Source organism: Falco rusticolus, chromosome 5 (genome assembly GCF_015220075.1).
Source record: "Falco rusticolus isolate bFalRus1 chromosome 5, bFalRus1.pri, whole genome shotgun sequence".
Classification (NCBI taxonomy): Eukaryota; Metazoa; Chordata; class Aves; order Falconiformes; family Falconidae; genus Falco; species Falco rusticolus.
Genome location: NC_051191.1, coordinates 22835579 through 22858414, shown reverse-complemented (window position 1 = coordinate 22858414; position 22836 = coordinate 22835579). Strand labels below are relative to the sequence as shown.

The window sequence follows — 22836 nt, the reverse complement described above, 5'->3', positions numbered from 1 at the left end:
CAAACGGCGATTCACTGCATTAAAGGACCATTCTCCAAATGAGACAACATCTGAGTACCTGGTCACAGCTAACAGCATGCCTCTCAGCTGACAGAGAAATCAAGGTCTCCCTCTCATCGTTTAAGTTGCCTCACAATCAGCAAGGGCAAAAGCAGGTGGAAGCAGAAGGACGTGAGAATTCTGATGTGATGAACAAAATGAAAAACTACAGCTCAGGATAAACCCCAAATGCAAGTGTCAGATCTGCCAGAGAGGTCACTTCAAAACCCTGCTTTGAACATTGGTCCAGATGCATTAAACCCCATCACAGGAGGAACGTCTCTGTGCAAGCACCAGATGAACCCTTTGCAAAGTTCCCTGGGACCTAGGTGTAAAAGCCAAGTGGCAGCTCACGCAAAATCCGCCCGTGGATTTGATGCCCTGAATCCGTGTGGTGCAGCTCCCCTCACCCCCACACCCCCCCCCACCCCCCCCACCCCTCAAACAGATTTCAGCAAGCACTTACCATCAGCAAGCTCAGAGCAGATTCAGGAGCACGCTGCACAGCCATCTCCTCTCTTCCCACATACAAATCCTCCCCACGACTTGGTCAGCCCTCGGCCCTCCCTCACGGCAAAGCATCCACAGAGCCCACAGCTAACTGCAGGGAGAGAAGCCCCAAATCAAGGTCGGAGAGCATTTGCAAGAGGAGGAGAGGATGGATGAGGGGGTGGGGAGGAGAGGAGGGAAGGAAATAACCTTCTCAGCCAGGGAAAGAAGCTTAAGCTAGGCCAAATTTTACACTAGAGAGAGGACGAAAATGAAATGGAGAGCCTGCTGGAGAAACAAGATATCAGGAACTGCAGGATATTTAAAGCTCAGGCGCACACCGCCACAGCAAGCAGCAGCAACACAGGACACGTATCAAACACCTACCTGACAGGTTAGGTCCAAGCCATCCTCCCCCTGCCCCAGCATGCGGACTGTAATTAATTGCTTTTAATTGCCACTCTGCTTCCTCCACCTAAATAAATGCCTAGGTAGCAGAAAACTGCTGTGTCCCTGCCTCTGCATCTTCCTCCCTGCCATGGCGATGCTAGCGCAGAAACAGTGTCAAATATCGCAACGTACCGCTTCCAACAGGGTCAAATCTCTTCTCTCTTCTTGCAAAGCCCTGCTTTGCCTGGTTTTGAAAGCAGATGCCTGCGTAATACAGACATGAGCAACGGGGGAGAGGAGCCAGAACCAGGAAGCACCCGGCGCTCACTTGAGAGCAACAATTACCTTTATCATGTTCGAGCAAGAGCTGGGTTACGCACTGACCCTTTTCACCTCACCCCCCCTGCCCCCCCCAAATAAAGTCTTTTCCTCCTCCTCCTCCTCCTCTCCAAATGGACTCAGCTCCCTGTGGAGCTAACACACTTCCTAGAAACATGTAATTACACAGGCTGTTGTGTTAGCGCTCTGATCACGCTGCCTGCACCACATGGGAATGGCAGCCAGGCAGCCCCCCCACCCCCCACCCCTTCCTAGGGCAACATGCTGCAGTCCCCCCGCTGGGCTCCTGCGGCTCAGGGGGCCAGAGATGGCTAATTGTGAAAATGTGGCTGGTTAAGACATAAAGACAAATTAGCCTTGAAAATAAGCCCCTTGTTTAAATGTTAGCTGTAAATGGAAGATGGCTTTCTGAAAGTCTTTAAAAATAAACAGAGCATCCTGGTAGAAAGGCCAGCACTCCCATGTAGATGTGCGCTGCCGGACCTGCAGGAACCCCGTTCTCTAGGGCTCAAAAGCCTTCTGGACTTCAATGCAACAGCTCTTGCATCTCCCCTCTGAACAAGCAGAATTTGCCTTCCTTTCCTAAAATGTTAGGCTTCATGCAATGATAATGTCTGTTCATCTTCCAACTCCCACCCCCGTGATTTTGGAACTCAATTAAAAGTTTCAGACAAATTCAACCGGAGCTGAAATCTCTGACACATGACATTCCTGCAACTTTTGTAGAAATTGGCACCAGGATAGAGAAGAAAATCAAATTACCATCTCTGTGAAGGCAAGCACTCCAGCCCTTGTGCTCTGCAAGCTACACCTGGCAGCTCAGCTGTGGTACTTACCACTCTGGAGTATTTATTTGCCCAACCTCTTGTTGCTCACCTGTCACCATGTTTTAGCAAAGGGGACACGGAAGCATGGGAGACTGCAGACACGGCCCTAGGCAGGTCATTCAGGACATCTGTGGCAGACCCATACCTCCCAGCATACTACTCTTGAGCCAGGGGACTGCCCTTCTTGTAAGGCATGTATAGCATGTGGCATATGGAGGAGCTTGGGGTTTCTCATGTAAATATACAGACCAGTGAGACTTGCCCTGCTCCCCACAAGCTGCAGCACCAAGCCTGGGTGTCGCATGGTGATGGCAGGGGCTTCCTTCCCCCAGCAGGCTGTCCACTGAGAGGTGTGGGAGGGGAAAGCTGCTTGTACACAGAGGGGGCACCCCTCAAGAGAAAGTGTAGACACACTCATGGGCACATGGGAAGGCATTTTCTGGGGTCCCCCTTCCTTGGTTTTGGGTTACAGATATCAACACTCAAGGAGAGTCCCTTGTGGCACACCTGGGGGTAGCATTCACTGCATGGTTTCTGAGATGCACTGATTCTGAGGTCTCACCTCCTTCACTGCAGTGAGCATATCTCCTGTGAAAGCACACTTAGGTCAGCAGCCATGCTTATCTCCACTCTTGGATGTAAGTCACCTCCACTGATGGAGAATGGGGACACAGCTTCTCAAATGCATTTAGGTACCCAAGCACCGAAGAGCTCTGGGCTGCAGTGATTTGCTTCCATCAGACCAAAGGAAGAACCAGAGAGATGAGGCAGTTTCACAGCGTTTTGTAACCATAAGGCCCATCTTGGCTGTTTGCAGTGGTTTATTCTTCGCCTCACAGTCATCTGAAGGTATGAGCTACCATATGATGTGATCTGCTCCCATCCCTCCAAAGAGGCTTGTCTTCACCCCTGAAGATGAACAGGTTGTTGACTGTTATAAGGAGAAGAGAAGCAGGCTACTTAAATGACTCTTGAAAGGGGAAAATATGCAGAATAAAAGATGAAGGTAAGCTTTAAAAAACATCTCAAGGCATCTAACTATAAAATCCATAACTAAATCTTTTTCAGCAGTACCATGCCAAGTATCCCAAGGCTATTACATTTTTTTCCCTACACTAACCCAACCTGAAGTACTGTAAGGAGGTGGCTGCAGAAAGAATGCACTCCGTAGCTCTTGAGTCTAACAAGCAAGTTTTCTCCTTTGCCAAGCGATATTAAGGAACTGGCCTATCCCTACATTTTTTGACTCAGCTAAAATGAAGAGTCTGGAAGTGTGGATGTCTTTTCCACCTCTAGCTCCTGAATTCACTCTACAGTTGAGCAGGGCAAAATCCCAGTCAAAGAGCAACTAAGAGGTAGTTACAATATGTGGCGTCCTTGAAAAAAATTCAGGTTTTCCTGAACTCTGCAAGTCTCATGGTAATGATCATATGTAGGGAGCCATCTGTGCAAAAGTATATGATCTATGGCTTCAGGGTACACTTGCAAAATTATCTACAGGTTTGCCACTTTCTACTATTTAAGTGAATAAATTTCATAGCACAAGAGGAAAAAATATAGATCATTATTCACTGCAGGCTGTCAAGAGGTAAGAAGAACAGTTTTAAAAAGGAACTTACTGGATAGATGGTTAAAACTACATACTTGTGGGTTTGTTTCAAGGCCCAAAGCTATGGCATTAGCAAAAGAAAAGACTTTATTAGCTGTATTTCCACACACACACACTTTAAAAGAAACAGGCGCTACAACTGATGAATAGAGTAACTGCTTACAATCACTTAAAACCTGTCATGGCAAAGTCTGGATTAATAGAAAAATTGATACCAGTAGGAAGACATAAAGCACTTGAAGACTGGTGTGTAGCGAGGCACCTTCCAATTCCAGTGTCATCACTGGCAGTGCTTTGACAGGGATAATATAGGCACAGATATTCCATGCTACCGTGGGTCACCGTCGTTAGAGCTGGTGGCTGCTGGGGCTGTGATTTGAAGTTCTGGTAACGCAGTGTGGTAGGAAAACCCTCTGCTAAAAGCATGTTGTGTTGACTGGTCATGGACACACCGAACCTGATAGGCACCAATTGTCCTCAGCAGGAGACGTGACTCTGCAGGCCCTGAAGAAGATGGCATTATTAACGATATGAATGAAGGCAATACAGAGCTCAGGGTTAATGGCAAGACTTGATTTCAGCTGGTACAGAGCTTGTATTTCTTATTAAATTTATTTCCTAGGTTTTTTCTTCCATGAGCCAACCAGAAGCTCTAGTTTTCAGTGATATGAAAGTAAATTTACCATTTATTGCTAACATATATACTTCAACCACTAAAAATGAAAGTACTTCCTCTCATCACCTGTGAAATTTGTGAGAGATCAAAATCCTGATATGAATTTTGATTTGCTTTCTTGCGTCACATATGTGTGTTTGAGTGAAATGCTGTCTAGTGATATGACAACTGCCAGGAGCTCATTTTTTTAAGCAAAGGTGTGTACAAAGTTGTTTGATCAAGAGGAGTTAAAGTCTTTGCCTCAATTTACAAGGACTTACAAGAAAGCAAGTCCTTCTACTGTTTTGGCAGGAAAATAGTCAACTGAAGTTAAAGGTACCACCTCAAGCAATGATGTGACCAGAATCACACCCATTTACAAGACCCTCGCCCATCCAACAAGCTTCTCTGGAACCTGAAATATGTCAAAGTCTATGCCATGCTTGTAAATGTTTAACCTTAAAATTAAAGGACAATGAGATTTCAGTGGGGTGAAAAGAACAGATGATGTAAGAGTATGAAAAGCTGTCTGAGTTTATTGAATTTCCTTCAGCCATTCGGGTGTTCCTCATGCATCTCAACTGTTTTCTGGAACTTAGGTGATTAGTTTGAAGTACATGTTAATCACAGAAATCAAATTTGCATTATGAATGGCCATGGCAGAAGTGCTTCTGCTTTAATCCACAAAGGAAGAACCACTTCATACAACAAACTGCAACAAAGCAACACAGCTGGGATGTCTATAGACGCCTAACCAGAATAACAGAGAATTACACAAAAAGAAACACGTAATTCAAGCAGACAAATTTGAGGACCTACATTTTACTTATAGCACATCCCCAAAGAAGATAAAAGCCTGATGCCCACAAGTAAATTATTCATTGTGAATTATTCACTCTGCTTTAAAAAAGATCTGGAAGGAACTTGCTGCATTAGCTCTTCTCCTTAGCTTCCTATGCCCCCTTCCATCAACCCAATTGCTCTAAAAATCACTTGTCATACCCCACAAACAGATCCCAGCAGGGCTGGGACTGTTTCTTTTGGCAACTCTTATAGAAGCTTTTGATAATTATAATTGCAGTGATAAGGCTGGTTTTCCAAACTGCCAAAGAAATACTCTATAGGAAGAGAAACATAATTTCTGGAGTCAGCAGACTGTCAAAGGAAGCCACCACATGTGGAAGGATCACTGGCCATCCTCTTGCTCCACACCACTCTCTCTGGAGGGGGAAGTTAGTGAAGGGTTCTCTACCAAATGTTTGGGAAAATATTTCCTTGCCTTCCTCTGTTAGAGGAAGTTAGTTACAGGAAAATATTGTTAGAAATCTATCCTGGTCAGGTGGACACTCAGTTTATGACACAATCTAAGAGAAGAATTAAGCTCAAACTCATCTCTAATTTCCAGTTTAGCTGTTGATTGGCACATTTCCCTTGCCTTGCTGTTTTTGGCAGCTGTTCACTAAGAAAATTGTGCAGCTCACAAGTGGTATAAACCAGACACTCTGCCTCCCTCCGAGTGCTGAGTGCTTCCTTGATTGAACCTCTCTGGACCATTTGTCTTTAGAGCTGTGCAAGCAACCCAGAGGCTGCTCATTGCTAAGCAGTCCCACTCTCAAGAAGACTTATGTCTGAAAACTAATTAGGTTTGATACGCACTGCTTTGGAATAATAAGAGTCCTAGAAATATCTTCTTGTAAGGACAAGGGTAAGATAGCACAGAACTCTCCTGATACACCGCCATAGCTAGAGGCAAGGATATTTCTTGGACCCTCTGAAGGTACTTCTTCATGATGGTGTCTCTCACTGGAGAACAATGATCCTTGCAAGAAAAGGTCATTGCACGCCTCTTCGACAATTGTGAGGGTGAGACCTGGCAAAGCAAGAATACTAGTTCTGAGTCCCCTAGCAGCCACTGCCTGGGCCAGGGAGAGAACTGTGGATTCTTGTGGCCTCTGTGCCAACGACGAGGCAATGCCCAGCCTGAGACCACTTTTAAGAGACCTAAGCAGACCAGAAAAAGCTCTTGTATATAAGTATGAGAACTGAAGTTTCCAGAGAGTTATGCCAGCGGTAACAGGCTTACAGAAGTATACCACAGTGGCATACAAGAAATACCTGTTGGAAGTAGGGTGGCTTCCCATCAGGATCAGTGAAGGGACTCTGACATACGGGCAGACCTACCGCTCTTGCACAAGTCCAGCTGCCTCAGGTGCTACTGCCTCTCTCAATTTTGAGATAAAGTTGGGCTACTTTTTTCTTCCTTTCCATGTGAGAAAGACTCCTGTCTTCCAGGTCCCCCTTCAGCCTGTGCTATGCAAGATTTTGGGAACCCTGGTCATCTGCAGCTGACATCTGGGAGGCAAAGCATCTCCTGCTGACCTCTAGTCAGTGGGAGCTGACACCCAGCAGCACCTCTTGCATCTCCCCATCCATCAGTACCACCTTTCTGTTCTGAACTCAGCAGGGGCTGGGCAGCTTTGGACATGGATTATTGCTGTCCAGCATCTCCCACCATCCATGAGCAGCTGTTTCAGCCCACAGCTGGGCTAACCTCTGTAACTGCGTGGCACCCATACAACTCAGACCCAGTTAGAAGTTTTGTTTGAGCTCCCATTCCTCAGTTGTCACAGCCCACACTGAGCAAGCCAGAAGAGCCCAGTTGCCAGAGAACTCTGAATTTCTTCTACTTCATGAAACATCCTATGGCATTTCAACCTGTTGCAAGAAGAGATGTAGACTGAAAGAAAAATCTAACATAAAATTATTCCAAAAGCTGACCTCTGATTTCTTCCAGCTTATATTCTATTTAATTTAGCATGAAAGAACTTAACGCTAATGGCACCCTGGGACAACCCTAATTTTTAAAAACCTGAAGGCTAATAACTAGAAAAAAAACACATGTCTTAACTTAAAATATGACTTAATAGTGACATAGTAATTAACATTCAGTAACCATCTTATTCAATTTGAAAGCCCTAGGTTTCATATAATGATTGTTTAATATTAATTTGACATTTATAAGATGATGGCCTCAGCAGACTCAGATATCCTGAGTCCAGCTGAACACAAAGGCCCAACACAGGCTGTGGAGTCTGCAAGTGTGCATCACTGCTGCAGTTATGTTGATTTTCTGAAAATGCATTCCCTAGGGCTGTTGCATGATCTGTTGGGCTGTACTTGTGCTACTTGACCTGATTTGCCCCTGCACAAGTACAATCTTAGTGAAATAAAGCAGCACTTTTCAACTGATTCCATTTTCAATTATTTTTTTTCTTCTAACATTCATTTGAAAGAGGTTAGTTCCTCTTCTACAGTCAACCTCTGCATAGTTGTGCTGAAAAACCTGCCAAGTTTTGTTTTACTGTGCATTTATAACTTTCAATCTACATTTATTCATAACCAGTTCTTAATCTTTGTGCTGACATTATGTTTTAACTGAAGTAGATGTAGCTCCTGACAATTTATGTCTAGATGTACCAATTTTCTTCTGAGCCTTTTCTTTGCCCTCTATGGGTTTTCTAGCAGCCTGCCAAGGAAAAGACTGTCTCTTTCCATTAGAAGCCCTTTGCTACCCACACCAACTAGGATCTGTCTTTCCTGAACAGCCTTGACCAACACCATGTACGTTACTTCAGATGAGGCCTGACACCCTTCACTATACTATGCCGCATATTTGTGCATGTCATGTAATTGCCTTTTCCTCTGGGCAAGGCTTGAGCATTCGAATCCGGTTCCTCTCAGTGCATCTTATTAGGCACTCATTCACCTCTTAAATACGTTTGGGTTAATGCATTGTATCCATGTTTAAGTCCACACAACTCCCATTTAAAAAAAAAATCATGACACAAACAGGGATGAGTACATATGTACCAGACTACATGGAAGTGGCTGGGCATTATGGAGCGACTGGAACTTTCAGTCTTTGCCCCATGCATTGTCCTTGGCTCCAAAAGGTACATTTGACCTTTTGAAACTTCTCTAACAAAAACCTCAGCACATCAAGTAGACCAGTATTGAATGCCTGGAAAGTGAAGGTTTGAAGGCTCTACACTGAATATAGGCCCTGCAGGTCCTTTTAGGGCAGTGCTGTAAGTGTTGCCTATATTCTCAAAGAGAGTCTGTAATGCAACCAGGAACTGGATGTCCATTTCTTCAGTACCACCTATGCCCTCCCTGTGAAACCCCTTTCTTCTACCTTTCAGCCTCAGAACAGCTTCTGTACAGTGTGGACTTCATATCTTCATATAGATTTTGTCTGGCTGGGTAATAAGTCACTTTGCTACATAATGCCCTCGGGCAGAATGTCAGGCAAGTTGAATAATATCTACCTGAAGGCAAGTGTTAGTGGGTTACTGAATGCCAGTCTATTCACAGCTTCTGTCCTTAGACCAGGAGTCCCCTAACCTAGTAAAAACAATGTATGAGTAAAAGATGTCTAGCCAAAGATAGCCAATTAAGGCTCCCACACCAGTCAATGGACTAATACATGCAGCTCCAGAGGGTAGGTTACACATCCTATTAATCTTCAGTTGGGATGAGTGCTCTCTGGAGAGCCTGGAATCTCTCCATTGGCTGCTACAGAATCCTAAACAACTATTTTGACATTGTCAGCAAACCTCAGCTTGAGCCTCAGCCTTGGGAGCTACCAGCTACCAATGTTGCTGGTCACACCTGCTGTGGACATCTCAGCTCAGGCCTTGCAGCCTGAGCCAGGAAGCACCACTCTGGTGCTGGGTGTGCATTTGAGGATGCATGCAAATCACAGGCTTGGAGCGAGTCCCAGGTCCTGGAGGCTGCTGACCACTCAGGACGCTCCCAGCATCAGGTTCATCTTCCAGAGGTTGCCTGCCTTCCCTTAGGTTTACCCTTCCCTTCTGCCAGAACTTGAGGTAAGCCCAGAAAGAAGCAAAAGTGATTCCTAGTAAGGTTCCCTTAGACAAACAAGAAAACCGTATCAAGAGCTGTGGTAAGGATGGGGTACCCAAAGAGGTAGTTCGTCTGCCTTGGGCTGAAGAATAAAAACAGCGCAGACTCACATGGGAAAGTCAGCATGGACATCCTCTCTTGATCTCTGTCAAAATTATTTGTTTGTACCACAGTTACATTTTGGATATCCATCAGAGGTTTTGATGACCCTGCGGTGTTGGGCATTGTATGCATACATTACTAGAGCAGGAATTTTATTATCTGTTACCACTTCCACATCAGAGCAAGGCCTGGGCTTAAAGAAGAGGAAAGTGATGAATGCTTTCATAACCTCTTCACCTGGCTTCCAGCACAGTACTGTAACCTCCTGTGCTACCATGGCTACTTCATCAGTGATTGCTATGACACGACCTAAGTAAGATGCATTGCTCACACTGAAGAGCTGACAAACCACAGTGAGATGAAGGGACTAACAGTAGTTTAAGAAGGATGAAAAAAATATTGCACTCACAGCAGTAAGATGCAAAGGCTTTCCACATTTAGAATATTCACAGCAATCTGTATATTGTTGCTTGCCAGAACGTTAAGAGTTTATCATTCAATTGCTATTTCATAATGTAGTCAGAGTTTAGCAGTGTCATATTTAACAGAAGTCAATTTTAAAATAAAAAGGAAAATTGGTTTTATTCACTTATGAATTATTGTTACAAGTAACTAATTTATAGGAATAGTAATAAAAGCAGAACTGTGCTCACTAGGTAACATCTACAGCTCTGGAAGACTATGGCCATTAATAAACAGAAGAGAGTGCAGATTTTTAAGTACCCTTCCTTAGTCCAGAAATATGTTTCTGTGAAAACCTCACATAAGGGAGTGAGCAATTCAACTCAGTCCATTAATTGTCCTAAATATCATGGCTGGTAATCTGCAAATTAGATTATAAAACCTCATTGCATATAAACAAATACTAAGATAGATTGCCTCTGCTTTCTCGGCAATTAGTTTGCAAAACAGTTACTGTATTTTATGCTTAACAGTATTAAAGAGCCAACAGTGACTTCACAGTAAAACAGCTTCGTAATGAATACTGTTATTATGAATCCCAGAGTCTAGTCGTTACATATTTATGGTTGCCCATATAACTCAATTTTGAAAGATACTTCTGGTCTCCACTTTATCTAACCAGGTCCTCCCTACAGCATCTCTGGGCAGCCAGGAGCTGGGGCTGAGGCCCATGTAGGGATGTTGCATGTCCGGTTTTCCCCAGATGTGGTTGGTTGGTTTTTTTTTCTTGCCAGGAACATAAACTGGTGGGATACTGAGAAATTACCACATCAGCCAGGGTTTTCTGGACATCTGGTGTCTCTGGTGAGTGAGCTGGGCAGATAACAGCTCTGGCTGGGATGCTCTACACCTAGGAATCAGGGGTGACCATAGTGCACATTATTCACAGTAAATTCCACATTCTGGGGAAAGATAAAAGAGATAACAGTATTTAAATGCCTTTCTGGAGCACAACAATGAACAACTAGGTCCACAGAGTGACCACACCTTCAGATCTACTGCAGGTATGAAGGCAGTGACACAGACCTGCACGCTGACGTGTTCCTCACCACTTCTCATTTGATGGTCATGAGTGAGGTACCTGACACACACATCTGAAGAAATTATTCTCCAATCTAGGAGACAGTCAATGAGATCAAAGATTAAACCATTGGAGGAACTGTTACTGGTGTCCATCTGCAGCTGAGAATGCTGCTCCCCAGCTCTCCTGCATCTATGGCTTATTGCAAGAGAACTACTGACGTTTCCCCATCCCCGTGTTGGGCTTTGCCATTAAATCACCTTATCAAGCTCCTCTTCCTCACCCCAGGCATGGACCAGAGAGATGACAGCTATTTGATGCTGGTGTAGCCCAGGGATGACAACAGAGGGCTTGACATCTCAAATCGCATAAGCACGAGGGATATCAGGATGAGTGTAAGCTCTCCCCCAAGAGCCTGGGACTGCCCAATGGAGGGCCAGCACACCCCACAGTGCTAAGCAGTGAGGAGATGGAAAGCTCTCCCATTTCCTTGTCCACAGAGATTTTGGCAGCAACCAAGTTGATGTGGTACCAGAGGAGCCCACAAACCAAAAGCCCTTGCTGGGCTGAGGCATCCTGGCTCCGTTTGCAGAAACCCAGAAAGTGGAGGAAGGTACAGATGAAAGATACTTAAAGGGCACTTGCCTTAGACAAGCACCAAGAGGCTGGGACCCCCCCCCCCGAACACTGTGGGACGCCATGCCTGGTGCCCACAGTGGACCAAGGGAGTTCAGACTCTGTGACTCTAGTAACCCATCGGAGTTGTCTGCAGGACTTGCAACCCTTGGCAGCGCTTAGCCACCCACAGCTACCTGGAGATGTGTCCTGCTTCCTTGCAGAGCATGGGCACATCATCTTGCAGATGCAACTCCAAAGGGACTCATCTGGATTTCAACAGCTGCAGAACAGCAAGGAGGTTCATCCGCCTTGCTCACTCCACAGAAGGACCTCAAACCAACCGTCTTGTCTCCGAGATACTATAGAGACATTGCACCTCCTGTAGAAGACATCTTCTTGCATATTATTATAGTATGCTTTGGGTGGTACCTGCCACTGAGCTTCTAGAAAACACGTAACAGCAGCAACAAGGTGGAGATGGGAGAGCTGCGTGTCACCCTCCTAAAGCAAGTATGGCAAAACACACACTCCGAGGGACACTGGTGGCACAACACTTGGCTGCATACATACAGGTAATCCTGATGCTTTATAGTGTCATTCTGTTGCATTTGTGTTTCATTAATTTTCCAGATTCAAACACAGTATTATTACACCAAGTTCTCTTGCCTCTCAGTCACAGCTCTTTGATTTGCAAAGTACTGTAAACCTTGCACCAGCAGTTTAAACATGCCACTTTTCTTAAGCAAGTGGCTGAAAAAACGTGCTTCGTCCCTTCTAAAGCAAACAAATGTAAAATAATATTTTATTCCGCATCTTCAGCTATGTTGGGTGTCTAAATTAGAGCCTGCTGAGCTCAATAGATTTTCCTACTGAAATTAAGGATGATTTAGATCAGCTTCTCACTGAGGAAATATATTTCAGCTTCTCTACACACACACAGATAGCTGGTAGCTCAGAGGTACGAATTGCACTTGGACTGCCTTTCCTTGGATAAGCAAATGCCTGTTAATTTCTGCAAGATGTTGCTACCTGGGGAGGTACACACTTGCGCTGAGAGCAGTGTTATTTCTGTGACAGTGCCCGTCCCAGTGCTGCAACACCTAAGTGGTCAAAGATGCAAAGGCCATGCTGAGATGCAATATTTAGACTGTTAATTTTGCACTGCTATCACAACTTGACAGCTGTCATTTCCCCAAAATCCTCAGCAGAATGTGGAGTGGCACAGGTAGGAGCACAGAAAAGCGGTGCCTTTAGAGTGGTCATTAAAATACATAGTCAAAGCTTAAAAGAAATCTGGTGTTAGCTTGGGTCTTGTGTCACCAGGGGATGACACTCGATTTGCATGACTAATACATGGTATTTTTTAGAAGAGAACAGGAGCATTTGCCATTGCCTTCCCTTGAGATCCCAAGAAGTAGTGCTTCAAAATAGTCCCTCCAAGGACCTCTGCACGTGACCCCAGCTGGACTCCTTGCTCAGAAGCGCGAGTTCTCTCCCTTCTCCCTGGAGGTCCACATGGCTGCTCTCATGCTAAACGCAACCCACTCCCCTCCTGGTCATGTAGTACATGAGACCATCAGGGCAAATACAACCTAACAAAAGTCGCTGAACATTTTTTTTGAGGCAAGAAAATTCCCATATCCCTACTGTCATGGTTTAACTCCAGCCAGCAACTAAGTACCACGCAGCCCCTCACTCTCTCCCCCCAGCCTCCCAGCAGCGGGATGGGGAGGAAAACTGGGCAAAAGGTAAAACTTGTGGAATTAGATTAGAACAATTTCATAACTGAAATAAAATAAAATACAATTATAACAACAATTGTAATGAAAAGAAGAGAGAGGAATGAAATTCAAGAGGAAAACCTCCAAGTGATGCACAATACAGCTGCTCACCACCCGCTGACTGATGCCCAGCCGGTCCCCAAAGCAGAAACCAGCAGCCCCTGGCCAGCTCCCCCCAGTTTATACACTGGGCATGATGTCACAAGGTATGGAATATCCCTCTGGCCAGTTGGGGTCAGCTGTCCTGGCTGTGTTCCCTCACAGCTTCTGGTGCCCCTCCAGCCCTATCGCTGGCAGGGCCTGAGCAACTGGAAAGCCCTTGACTTAGTGTAAACACTACCCAGCAACAACTAAAAACATCAGTGTGCTATCAACATTGCTGTCATACTAAATCCAAAAAACAGCACTGCACCAGCTACTGAAAAGAAAATTAACTCTATCCGAGCCAAAATCAGGACACCTACTCTGTAGCCAGCGAGCTTAAAGGGAGAAGTCTGAAAGTATTCAGATGGGTTCCAATGAAAGCGCTGAGAAGTGCAGGCACATTAACAAAAGACACCAAAAACCCCACAGAACTGGGTTGATTGAAGTTATTCACAAACTGCAGTCACATTTGGCTCACAGCATCCAGGGGAAAAATAATGAGAAGGAAATAAAATTGAAACAGAATGTTTTATATCAGTATATTCTATACTTTATGATGAGGTTATTTAGAGATCTACCTAATATTATACGTCCATAATAAAGATGCATGTGTTTTGTTTGGGGAAAAAAAACACAAATGTTTGATTTGATTTGAAAAAAAGTAATGAAAATGAAAAAGATTACTTTTCTTTTAGGTTGACCTAAAATGTTCCTTCCACTTCTGAATTTAATCAAACAAACAGAAAATCAAAAAAGTTAATTATATGCTAAGCCTTGTGAGTGACACACACACAGAAACAGGTAATTGAACTTCAGCCTCTCGGATTTATCTTTCCATCCTCCCTTTCTTCAGAGACAAAGAACACTGACTGTTTTCATTAAAATACTGTTAAATACTCTAACTCTACTAATGCAAATCTTCCCAAGTATATTTTGTAATTTGAGGAGGTCTGCTTAGAAACAGATGACCTTTTACAGTGTCAGATCTAAGCAAAATGAAAACAGTTTTCTTTACAGTCATTTGGAATAGCTCCTTGTGAATTAGATAATAACAATTTCCTTTAAAATGTCAGATTAACTTAAAATCAATTTCGTGGTCCAAGCTTGCATTATGACTCAAGTGTTCTTAGGCAAGTTCTTCTCCCAACAACATATTTAATGCTACATTTACTGCAAATGGCATAAATAAAAGCCTGTGTAGCTTGTCTTAGCTAGTGATGTTTGTTAAACAAAAATGTGATGTATTTGTTTTATGTTCTGGGAATACACCTAGAAAGCAATTTGTATCCTTGGTGTTACCAATGGCTGAGTGATTGCTGCAAAAGTGTCAGTGCTGTGTGCCTTTTAACAAATAATGAGCCAGAATGTCTTCATTGCTTTGCTAATTAATACAAAGCTTAGTTCAGGGCTCTAACTTAGAAGAGGATGTCATGCATTTCCTCAGCAAAAGAGTGCCTGAGTTTCCCTTACTGAGTTGTAAAGAGAGGAATATAGTTTCTGCAGCATTTTAGGATACTCTGTGGAAATCAATAACTTGGTTAAAATTTCTGCTCTGTTTTATCTGAGACTGTGAAATGTTAAAAGTGAAATGGGGAGTCATGTCATTGCTATTGCTACTAGAGCCATTTAATAAGGCCAAAAAAAACCCCAACAAGAACAAAAAGAAACCAAAAAATTAGTATGGAAAAGACAAAAAAATACCCCACCAAAATCAGATAAGAGACAGATAAAGCTGGATACCATTTTCGTGTTGAAGAGTGAAGAAAGGTGTTGAAAGAACAAAGGGTGAAAAAATATTTTAGCAAAAAAATACAGATTTTGGCTGTTGTTTCATCCACAATCTTCCTGTTAAATCAGAAGCACCAGCAAGTCACTCTGGATTCAGCTGACGCTAGTCAGCATGTTCTGAAGGAATTATAACAACTTATGTGTTCATGTGCACCAGAGATGTAATAAGAGGGACATGAAGAAAAATAAAATGAACTCTAGGAGATCAATAAAATGTAACCCTTTGACCTGTTAGACGATCTCTATCAATTTTTCAAAGTTAGGTGATAAAATCAGTACAGTATAAGGTTTTAATCTGGCCATTACTGCTACTTTGCATCTGTGAATGTGTGCATTCATCCGCTACACAGATCTATTTTTAAATGTAGATACAGTGCCTCTAGAGAAGAAACCAAATTCCTAAATGGTATTAAAACTGACTTTGGTAAAATTAACATTTGTTCTGAAACTGTCACAGTTCTCAAAGCTTATCTCAGGAAAGGAGAGGGCTCTGTCTTCGCTGCTAGGGGAAAAAAGCAAGATAACAAGAAACGGAGCAGATGGAGTAAATTTTCAAAGCTGTGTGTGGGAGTCAGGCATTCAGATCCCATTAACTAATATTGGAGTTGAGGGATCAGACTCCTACTCACCAGGTTTCAAAAACAACAGGTTCACATTTCTCCAGCTTCACTTGCCTCTTACGTGTCCCTGACGCCATCCTGGCTCCTCTCTAACAGGGTGACATTTACGCAACAGCACAGGGCCAAATGGGTCTTTACACTTGGGGCAGGGCTCCTCATCCAGCAAATGGAAATACGTGAAGTATAGAACTGAGCTTATGTATACAGCACGTGTGCTTACAGATGTGGTGTGGAGAAGGACCAAAAACATGTAGCGGCTGCATCCCACAACTAGAAATAAGCCACAAATCATCAGTAGTTTAGTATAGATACTTTTAATAGTCATACTTCACTTCTTTAGGGTGAAAAGCAGGTAGGTACAGCCAGTACGACTGTTCGGTGATGTTCCAAGGTCTGTTAAATAACGTCTGGCTTTATACATCAGCCTTGCAACCCATTAATTGTGAGAAATGTGCTGTTCAGGCCGATGCAATGACCTCTGTGAGTAAATATGTCTAGTGCCAGCAACATGTTGGACAATATGTCCTCTGGCACAGGAAGAAAGGATGAGCACAGCTTTGGCCATTGACACCCATCTCCTGCATGCCGTATAAAGAGTGCACGGCCACATTACATTCAGCTGGGATGGGCACACATCACCCAAGACTTATGGTTGCTCATGGGTCATCTCCATAGTTTTATAATACCTGACTAAACAACCTCTTCTGCAAAATCAGGTTCTCTGTCCTTGATAGCTATCTTCAGCTCCACTGTTTTTTACCATGGTAGCTTTATTTTTAACTGACATTAATCACACAATTATTAAGAGTGACAGAGCACTTACACTCTATCATGGCAATCTAATTAATTTCCAATCCTATAAATCAGTCTTGTACATCAAATCTGTAGTATCTATGGGCTGAATCTCTTATTTGCTCCACAGGGACACTCAGCAGCACTGGTTATGAATAAAATGCAGTACAAAAGGAGAACATAAGCTATTCTTGAAGAGGATGTAGAGGCACTCCCTTCCTTCCAGCTGAGCTTGCAAGACACCTGCAGACAGGTAGACACCTGCAGAGATTCTACCAGCAGGCTTAGTGAGACATTTGTTTGTAAAAACACAGACCAGCACACTAGTCTGGAAAGTCTGTTATAGGGGGCATCCCGGAGACACTCTGGGTCCAGGCTCCTTCCCCAGCCCAAAGGCCCTTGCGGACAGCCCTGGTTATCAGAAGACACTTCTTCCTCTTCCTGACCCCAGTGGGGTCATGTATGAGGGATGTCTTGTCACTTTGCATGCAACCAGAAATCTCCTGTAACTTGTATTAAGGTAAAGCGAAAAAAATAATCTTTATTTACACAAATAAAAAAAATAATAAAATTGTAGTTATCAACGTCCTTAAAATAAATAGTTTGAAGATATGAAAGAACACACTTGAACAATCTGGTTATAAGGAGGTTAATTCTGTCTGGTCTCTCTGGCTCTCAGCATCCTGATGACATGCTGCACACACCATCCAGACACAGTTTTTGTCAGGGGTCCAGTCTGGGCTGCACCCTTCAAATAACCTTTTCATGGTAGATGTCACTCCTTTTAGGAGCCCTCAGGAATGTCTGGCCAGATTTGCTCTTTCCTGTTGAAAGGTACTTCTTTCTAGCATCTTCAGATGGAAAAAACTGATGCAGCTTTAAAAACAAGCATTGTTCCACTTCCTTGGAGATGCAAGAACAGCCCTGCTAGTGCAGATGTCACATCCTTAACAGTCCTTGACTCACTGAGGGGTAAAATTCCCCTCCCTCCTCTCAGTATGAAGTGTATCCACAGCCTGAACCTTACTTTTTATATTCAACTGCACAATAACAAGCACAGCATCAACATTTAAATGTGGTGAGAAAGGTGACGGAGTACAAACATCCTCCTAGGACTGTGGGAGCAGTCAGCCATCCTGGCATTAAAACATGGGAAGTGGAAATGAGGAATGGGGCTTTGACTTAGTCTGGCAAGGCAAGCAAATGTCATGAGGTTCAACAGAAGCCATACTTGCAACATGAGTCAGTTCCTCCAAAAGGACCCAGGCTTTGATCTCATCCCTAGAGGAAGGTGATCGCCTGAAGTTGTGAGCAGAGCACAAACAGCAGGAAGGAATCATATCTGAGGAGCAAGGCTGCAACATTGCTCCACTCAACTGCATCCCCATATCCTCAGCCTGAAATTTTAAAGGTGTGGATGCAGGCATGTTCATCTGTTGCTGCACCACACTGTAATGTAGCTCCAGGCTTGCTGTGCCAGCCTATGGTGGCTGCACTGCTGCAAGCTTGCTCACTCCAGTCACATCCAATGAAACATGATGGTCTCAGAGAAATTTATTTTGCTTCCCTTGATTAGATGATCAGTGCTCCTAGCAAATCTGACAATTTCAACCATCATCAATTACTGCCTTCACAATGCAGCGACTCTTTCTGTGTCACACTTTCTATTACAGAGACCTTTGAAATCTGCTTTTATTTAATATGGGTAGAACTAAACCAGGAAAGCTCAAAGTAATTTCTCTTTTCAGACCAGTCTCCTACTAAAAATACTGCACCTTAATAATAGGAACTCAACAAGAATCTCACCTGATGTGGGAATTCTGTCTCACAAAGTTGGCCGGCTGCCTGCTGGAAAGCTGTTCTCAGAAATGCAAGGCTCACCCTTGTAATTTTGCTCTTTATAGCTATGGGTTCACTGCCGAGCAGAGTGAAGCTACCAAAGCAAGGTCCTTGCCTGCAGCAGTACCCAAGTCTGGTGGTATTCCTGGAGAATCATTGCTTCCTTCTCTCTGGGTCCCTCCACAGTGGGCCCTGACACTGCTCATCCCAAGAGCAGAGGTTGTGGAGTGCTACATCTCCACCCTGCAAGGCTAGAGGGAAGGGCTTGCAGGGTCCCACCCCACCACTGTGCAGAGGCACCCAGCAGGCAGGGTCACTTTTCGCAGAGGGAGAATGAGACCTTTGCCATGAGCATTGCATTGGGGTGAAAGAGAGCTGGAAGACAGGACATGCCTGAAGGACTTGGCCATTTCCCACTTCTCCACATTTCCACCCCAGGAACAACCACCGCAGTTAATCACAATGGCAAGGCTACTAAGTTTGCCAAGGATAAGGCAAACCAGAAGACTGGAAAATTACCCTGAGAGGATGCTATGCTCTCAGACAGCAGCATGGTAGGATTATCTGCCATCACAATTGCTATGTGGGAAGCAAAAGAGCTTCACTTTTGGGAAATAAACATTTGCTCACTTCAAACAAAAAAAAAATCAATGAAAACACTAAGTTGGAGTATACACAGAGATCAGAAGTCTCAGCTGAGCTGAATTAGGCTTCAGGAGACCTGGGCTCAATTTCTGGCAAAGCCACTGGTCTCTGAGTGAGCTTGAATAGGCTGTTCTTCTCTGTGCCTCAATTTCTCCTCCTGTGAAATGCGGCCAGTGGTACCGATTTGTTTTAAGATCTCCTGGTGCAAAATCTTACATAAGAATTGGTACTATTATTATTTTCCCCCACCCAAACACAAGCTGTGATGCTTTTTTCAAATATCCTTAGCAATAAAGAAATGACAATCTTGTTCACTGTGTGTAGGGCTGTATGAAAGCATTTCATGACACCTTTTCTTCGGAGCGATCCAAAGCACTGGGGTCTTTTTGAGGAATACTGGTTTCCTCCTCATTAATTTCCTGCTTAAGGATTCTTCGCAGCAGCAGCAGCATGTTTTCCCATAAACAATAATGAGGTATCAGCTACTTCAGCCAGAGCGACCTTTCATTTCTTAATAGGAAGAACAAAATAAACACCAGCGAGGAGCCTCTGTCAGGCAGAATAGCGTGTGCCACGGCTCCCAGCAGCTGAGCAAAACTGGCAGCTGCCCCCACCTCAACAGTGGCACCCAAGCAAAAGAAGGTACAGCACACAACACCCCTCATGCAAGGCGAGGAAAGGGGGAGAGGTCCCCAAAAGGTTATTTCACAGACTCTCATTCAGATCATGAAAGATGCAAATGAGAAAACTCTTTAAGTTGTAGCACTCTCCATGGAGGTGTCTTTTAGAGGCATTAGCTGCAGCTCACACCTAGACCCATACCTGCCATCTTCAGGGACAGTGAAGTGCTGTGGTTAAGGTTTGTGTTAAGTTTTGCACATAGGAACATCTTCCAAACATTGCAAAACTCAATAATTAAACATCCCCAAACTCTGGGATACTCAGGGGCCCAAACCTGTCTAAGTCCAAGTCACCTCTTTCTGTCATAGGAAGTTAAAACAGAAACACCCAGATGCCCATTTTGCCTGATGCATGCAGAGCAGAAATCACTGCATGACTCCCAGGGCTTCAACTAGTCCACAAGTCTTCATATAAACTAATTACAGTGCAATATTATTCCACTTGTCAACAGTTCAGGAGGAATTGACAGATTCTAGTTTAACTATTTAACTCTGCCAGGGGTAATAAGTTCTCTCATGCATTAAATTAAAAATGACACTTGAAAATAAGTACATTATGGACCAAATACAGCACACAAATGGGGGGCAAAGATTTAAACTGTTGCCTGGTGGAGAATTGCCAATGAAGCAATATACATCTCATTATCCAGCGTTACACTGAACACATCCAGCAAGAAGGGCCTTTGCATATAGATGCATTCACTGTGGACAAGCGCTTGCTGTCGTTGTGGACAAGCACTACTGTTTATTTTCCATTGTAAGAATGTTTGAGTTAAAACACCTGCTGAGGGCTCCTCATGGTGGCCAAACTCTGGATGAGGCAGTCCCTGCTGACCCTCAGCCCCCATTCTTTTTTGCTTTGCAGCCCATGGTCTGTTTGCAAAACCCTCCTTCCCCTCTGCTGCCATCTGACAACCGAGGGAAAACAGTGGCTGAGCCAATAAGATGCGCTTACTTCAGCTGATAGGAGAAGCAATAACATTAACAAAGACAGATTTTGCTTCTAAGTGGAGTGTATTCCTTTCAAAGGGAAGGAAATTTCTTTACAAGCTTTAGGTTGCGTAGTTTCGAGTTATGCCACCCTCTTCTTCCACTGTCACGGGGGTTTCTTGTTCTCTTTCTTTTGCAGCAGTGGCCCCCATGCAGCTGCAATTTCACACATAGCTCTATTCACTCCTAGTGCTGGAACACGTTTCCCATCCATTGATATGCATTTGGGGTGGGGGTTGTGGTTCATAATTCAAAGATGTAGTCATCTTACTGTGAGCTGGTCTCCTTGATAGTCAATAGAGGGTTACAAGAATTTGAAAGGAACAATTCGCCCAGTCTTTCTGAATGAAATTAATCACCCAGCCAGTAAGTAGGTCTTATGAACCGAACCACTGCACATTTTTCCCAGTTGCCAAACAGTGGTAGGAAGGGAGGACTGTGATAGAAAAGACTACCGACAGCCTAGCCAGCCGGCTCCAGCTGAGTCATCTGTTCTGCAGACATCCGAAATTCAGCAACAGGAATCCCCCCACGTAAGTTATGCTCTGAAGTGAGAAGACACCTCAAAAAGGAAATGTCGGGTGAAGAACATGTGAAATACTCAGGGCCAGCATGAGCTGAAAAGCAGGGAGTAAAAGGAGATGTGATGAAGACACAAGTTTGCCAAAAGCTGAGAGCCATGGGCTGGAGTTGGGAGCACGTAAGGACCAGCTTTCATAGCGAGGCTGGCAGCTGTGGCAACTGGCACAGGTATTTATATACCTTCCGTAACAGGATATAGATGTACTGAATTGCTTAGGCACTGCGGGCAGAAAGCAAACCCCTGCGGACAGGTATGTGAGTGTGTCCAAACAGCCCAAGTCAAATGTTGGCTCTGTGCTGTGCCCATCTGTTCCAGGAGGAGGAGAAAATAAACACCAACAATTTATTCTTGCTGTTGCTGCTAGCTTCAAATCTTGCATGTCCTCTCATAATAGCTTCATCTCCCATATATCCTTTGAGAAACAGTCACAATCACTAAAGGGTTGCAAACTAATTTTTAAAATTCTGTTGAAAATCTGTTCTCTGGTAGAGGTTGTTGAACATTTTCTCCTGAAAGTGCGTTCTCTATTAAGTGGTGGAGATTTGTAGAATAAATTTCTTATTGATTGGACAACCTTTAACTTCTATGGGAAACAAGAAAGGAATTATCCTAATGAAAGCAATCTGAATCAGAGCACCCTCTACACTGAGCTTGCAAGGAGACAGCGGGACATTTCCTTTGACCAGATGCCCACTGAAAGTAGGAGAGAGACATATATGCATGTTTTTGGGGTCAGACCTTGCACGTTGTGCCAGGTGTGTGAAGATACCCATCTCTAGAAGAATTACAGATAGTTTTTTCCACAGCTACTGAAGGATGAAAAAATTTAAACTGGGGGGGTTGATCAGGGTATACAGTGTATTTGGAAGTCTCCCTCCTGAGACTATAAAAAACAAACACGATAAAACATGGGAAAGAGGAAAATCAGCAAAAGTAAAGTGCTCAACCATATGTAAATGTCAAGCAAAGCAAGCCCCACTTATGGCTTGTTTTCATCCTCTCTCATTCTCCAAGTCCACTACCAGGGGAGCGGACGTTTAAGACAAAGCAGCAAGTGGTCCCACTCACTTTGCCAAGGCTCGCTGAAAACAGAGCCCTCTCCCTCTAGAAACCGAGGGGGGACACCCAACCACCCCACTCACAGCTGTATCACCACTTTACATTTGCAAAGCTGGTTCACACTTGTGGCAGAGCATCCCAGGTGACCAGTTCCTCCGGGCTGTCACAGGTTCATCCCATGGGGTGATGAGCTGTGACGTGACCCAGAGGGACCCACTGGCAGCATCAAGGGTCTGGTGGCAGGTGGCCGTGCAAGAGGTCCCTGCAAGGGATCGCTGCATTATGTGGCCGAAGGGGAGAAATCAAAATCAGCCTCTTCTCAGCAGTCCTGTGCGTTGTGTCTCAGCTCACTGCCCCTGTGCTGAGCTCCCTCAAACAATGCCTTAGGTGTAAACAAAATTCTAAGCAATCCTTTCCTGGATTACTCAGAGCCATTCA

At 44.1% G+C, this 22836-nt stretch overlaps 1 protein-coding gene across 2 annotated transcripts in view; it reads right to left on the bottom strand.

Moving 5' to 3' along the window:
- FRMD4A (FERM domain containing 4A) overlaps nucleotides 1-1458 on the bottom strand; it is a 386235-nt gene extending 384777 nt beyond the window's left edge. The window contains exons 1-2 of one of the 2 annotated variants that reach the window (XM_037390648.1): nucleotides 1111-1458; nucleotides 506-640 (exon numbers count right to left, since the gene is read on the bottom strand). In XM_037390648.1, the coding sequence (XP_037246545.1) occupies nucleotides 506-550 (45 nt within the window). In that variant the 5' untranslated portion in view covers nucleotides 551-640; nucleotides 1111-1458. Of the gene's footprint in view, nucleotides 1-505; nucleotides 641-915; nucleotides 1068-1110 lie in introns of those variants that run through there. The other variant, XM_037390649.1, reaches the window with a different exon arrangement.
- Nucleotides 1459-22836: the final 21378 nt, after the last annotated feature.